We start from the raw sequence: 3,958 nt of genomic DNA, 5'->3' as shown, positions 1-3,958 counted from the left end.
GTACTTCTTGTTGAGGGCTATGAAGAACATCAAGAGTTGATATTAACAGCTCATATTTATTATATTTTTGCAGCAAAATGTTTATGACAGAACGTAGACACATTTTACACAGAAGTAGCAGTGTATTACATGCATGTTTATAGCACTCTTCTCCTAAATAATGAGCCTTAGGTTCCATTACATGATTTGCATAGGCCAGGGGTAGGCAACCTTGGCTCTTTTATGACTCGTGGACTTCGACTCCCAGAATTCCTGAGCCAGCCATGCTGGCTCAGGTATTCTGGGAATCAAAGTCCACGAGTCCTAAAAGAGCCAAGGTTGCCTACCCCTGGCATAGGCTAACCAATGAACCAAAAATAGGTATTCTTTAGGCAGGCTGCTCTACATGGATAGAGAGATGGAAGAAGTGTCAAATATTTTCCAGGAATTCAGCTGATATAAAAATAAACAGACATGTGGAAGGACTAGATTTTTTTAGTTTCTGCTATAATAATGCTCGCAATTTATTAAACAATTCTATATTTAATTTTAGCCCTCTAAAAGGTAAGACTAAAAATAGTCCACATTATATTAGACTTAGAACAATACATTGAAGCATTCTGTTTCCGACAATCTATGAGTTTCCTAACTATAGATGAATATGTGAGTTCTGATATTGACATTCTGAATTTCTGCAATATCACAGCTGGTATAGCATCTCTTTAAGCATCTCTTTAAATCTCTTCACCCCTTTTCTTACACTGATTCCACACAAGAGCCACATCAGAGAACATTTATGATAGGCTGGAATCCTAGAAACCAAAGAGATATTCACTGGATTCACATACGATGCTAATTCTTAATGTAGTTTAGTTGTTTTAAGTAAGTTGTGTGAAATTAATTGTGAATCACTGTGACATACCCAATCAAGTTAAAGTAAACCATAGCTTTATAGACTGTTAGTTCAGGCACAGAGACTATCCTGGAATGTCTCACTCAAATGTAGCAGGGTTCTTTCTGTTTGCCTTATCTCTGTATCATAAATGAGTACCACAGTTTGGGGCTCATCTTCCAGGAAGAATAATGAGATGAGAAGGAAGTTGGAGAGCAGTATGCCACCAGTAGCCTGTTGGAACTCTTGAGTGAGAAAAGGCAACACATGTGGCTACAAAATGGTAGGTCTTTCTAGAGATAACATATCAAATCATTCCCTAAATCAGTGGTTCTCAACCTTTTTAATGCCGTGACCCCCAACCGGTCGTAAGTCGAGGACTAAACCGGTCATAAGTCGAGGAATACCCAACCGGTCGTAAGTCGAGGACTTTCCCTGCCCGGGAGCGCCGCGCATGCGTGGTTCCGCCCCCTGCGTAGCTGGCAAGCGACAGAGACGGAGCAGGCCGACCACCAGCTGGCCCAGCCCAAGGGAGGTAAGGCACCCGCCGGAAAAGGGGAGAAAAATGGCGGACAGCCTTGCTTGGCGACCCCCGTGAAATGGTCGATCGACCCCAAATGGGGTCGCGACCCATAGGTTGAGAACCGCTGCCCTAAATTAATGAGAACTTAGGCCAAGTAGTCAAAAAAACAGACTCAAAGGTGGGACTGAATTGCTTTGCAGAGAAAGAGGAAGTTGAGTTTCAAATCTGGCTCCTACAGAAACAACTCATGAATTTACAAGGGATCCTTGGTGCTCTCTGAGCTTGGCTGTTTCCTTGCACACGTTTCTTTATCCAAACTAGGTAACATCATCATGTTCATCAACATGATGATGTTACTTAGTTTGGGTAATGAAATATCTGCAAGAAACGATCAAGTTCAGAGAGCACCAAGGACCCCTCATATCAACCCTGAGCTACAAATATTCTCCTTCATGAATTTACATCTAAAGAGGTCCCCTTTTCATTTAAGTTAGGTGGCAGTATTCACCAAAAAACAAGTAACAATCTGGAAAAAGTAATATAGTATATAGTAATTAAGGACATGCAAGATCAAAATAATTTTACTTGCTCAGTTGTTTCCATCTCTGGAAGAAGTCATTAGCAGCCATTTCTGTAGGCTGGAAAAATTTGTTCAATGTGATAGGTAGCTTCACGGAGATATTTTGTAAAGTTCCTCCATATCTGGAAATGACAATGACAAACTTTTGGAGAAAATCTAAACAATCTAGATCAGACATGTCAAACACAAGGCCCAGGGGCCTGCGAAGTGGTTTCATGTGGCCCGCGAAGCCATCCTGGAAACAGTGAGGGAACGGCCCCTGCTGCCTTGGCCCTGGCCCGCCAGGAGCCAATGTATAATTTTGTGGTGGCCATCTATGCTGAAATGCATTCAGTCTTAGCTCCACAAGGCTGTCCAGAAACAGCGAGGAACCAGCCCCTGCCGCATTGGCCCCGCCCCCTGGGTGCATGCTGGGGAGGTGTCACCCTTTGTGAGGAATGAAGAAATGCACCATGCCTTGGCGCTTGCCCCGGTCCCACCCCCTTCTGCCAGAGACCCTCAGATCTGTCCCATTCCTACCCAGGCCCCCACAGGCACCCTTGATGCGAACAATGTAGAGCTGGCCATGCCCACCCAGTAGGCCACACCCACTCCATCCATGCCCACCCAGTAGGCCGCACCCACCCTGGCCACACCCACTCGGGCCCCCAAGGGCAACCGCAATGCTGATGCAGCCCTCAATGAAATTGAGTTTGACACTCCTGATTTAGATGCACACACAATTCATCCAAATGTTCTTTCCTTTTTTCATGCGCTATGGTTCTTAAACCATTTGACCCAATTACACCTTTTAAAATAATATCATTACCTGTCCTCCCTAAAAAAAAGCAGATTATTATTTTAAATAAGTATCTCAGTAGCAATAGTCCCAAACTGGACCCTCAGCTCTCCACTTCCAAATAACAGGTGGCATACAATACAAAATTTAAAATCCGCATGGTAAGCAAAGTACTTTTCTGATCCTAGTCATCTCAACTGAAGGCACATTGGAAGAGGATGCTTTTCACTTGCTTATAAAAAGTGAAATTCATGTATCTCCAGGAGAGAGATTTCCCACAAAACAGGAGGCCATCATTGAGAAGGACAGCCATCCTGTCCATCCATGAACCATGCAAGGAGTAAGCACTCTTAGCAGGCCCTGTCTAAATAATCAGACCAAACAATCAGATTCTGTGCTTCCAAGATGTCACCTGCTGGCAGAAGGTTTCGTAGGGTATGCGCCAAGAGATGAAGGAGAATCCAAAGTGAACAGAATATTCCAGTAGTGGAAGGACATGGGGGATAATAAATTAAGAGGGAAATGAAAGGAGTAGATGTAGACAGTGGTACCTACTTACTTTAAAAATGGCAGTGTGATAAATAGCAGTCATGAGAAGAATGTGGAGAGGCCTCAAGACTATTCTTGTACAAAATAATTTCAAGCCTGTTTCCTCATGAAATAGCTCAACTAAAATTCATCAAACAGTTTAATTTGCCCATGTACGAAGCAGAAATAAAGGATAACAATATTAATCCCTTCAAATAATTCCTGTGGCAGAACCATCACGTTTTGTGGATAGCTGCTGCTAATATAGTTAACTTACTCTTTTGTTTCTCTTTCATTTCTTTTTTTTCAAATGTTTGCTCAACCCCCACCCCAAAAAGAAATCCAGGATTATGCTTTATATATCTGAAGGGCACTAGCCACAAAAGTTTATGCCATCATCAATAAGCTAATCTTTAAGGTCATAAAATACACTTTTTTGTGTTCATGGAAATGGATTACTGCAGACAGTCCTCTAGACATGCATTTAAATGGGAAACAATGTTCAAACTTAAAGAACCGTACCTGAACTGAATGTTTAAGGCTGGTGCTTCCATGAAGTCTGATATACACTCAATATTTACAATCTGCTGTACCTGAGCACCTCCTTCCACAGTGGGATCAACAGGTTTAGTCTGCAGATTCAGACGTGATAAGTTAAGGAAACAGGGTTGTTTTCTG

At 42.5% G+C, this 3,958-nt stretch overlaps 1 protein-coding gene across 1 annotated transcript in view; it reads right to left on the bottom strand.

Moving 5' to 3' along the window:
• LOC107299572 (AP-2 complex subunit alpha-2) overlaps window positions 1-3,958 on the bottom strand; it is a gene marked incomplete at its 5' end in the record, with an annotated part of 11,884 nt that overhangs the window by 5,058 nt on the left and 2,868 nt on the right. Inside the window, 2 exons of the mRNA XM_015828940.1 lie at window positions 1,980-2,096; window positions 3,803-3,955. Coding sequence (XP_015684426.1) covers window positions 1,980-2,096; window positions 3,803-3,955 — 270 coding nt within the window. The remainder of the gene's footprint in view (window positions 1-1,979; window positions 2,097-3,802; window positions 3,956-3,958) is intronic.

The sequence above is a fragment of the Protobothrops mucrosquamatus genome, unplaced genomic scaffold, assembly GCF_001527695.2.
Source record: "Protobothrops mucrosquamatus isolate PMUCROS unplaced genomic scaffold, P.Mucros_1.0 scaffold5123, whole genome shotgun sequence".
Taxonomy (NCBI): Eukaryota; Metazoa; Chordata; class Lepidosauria; order Squamata; family Viperidae; genus Protobothrops; species Protobothrops mucrosquamatus.
Note: the sequence above shows the minus strand (reverse complement) of the source record. Positions and strands in the feature narration are given on the sequence as shown.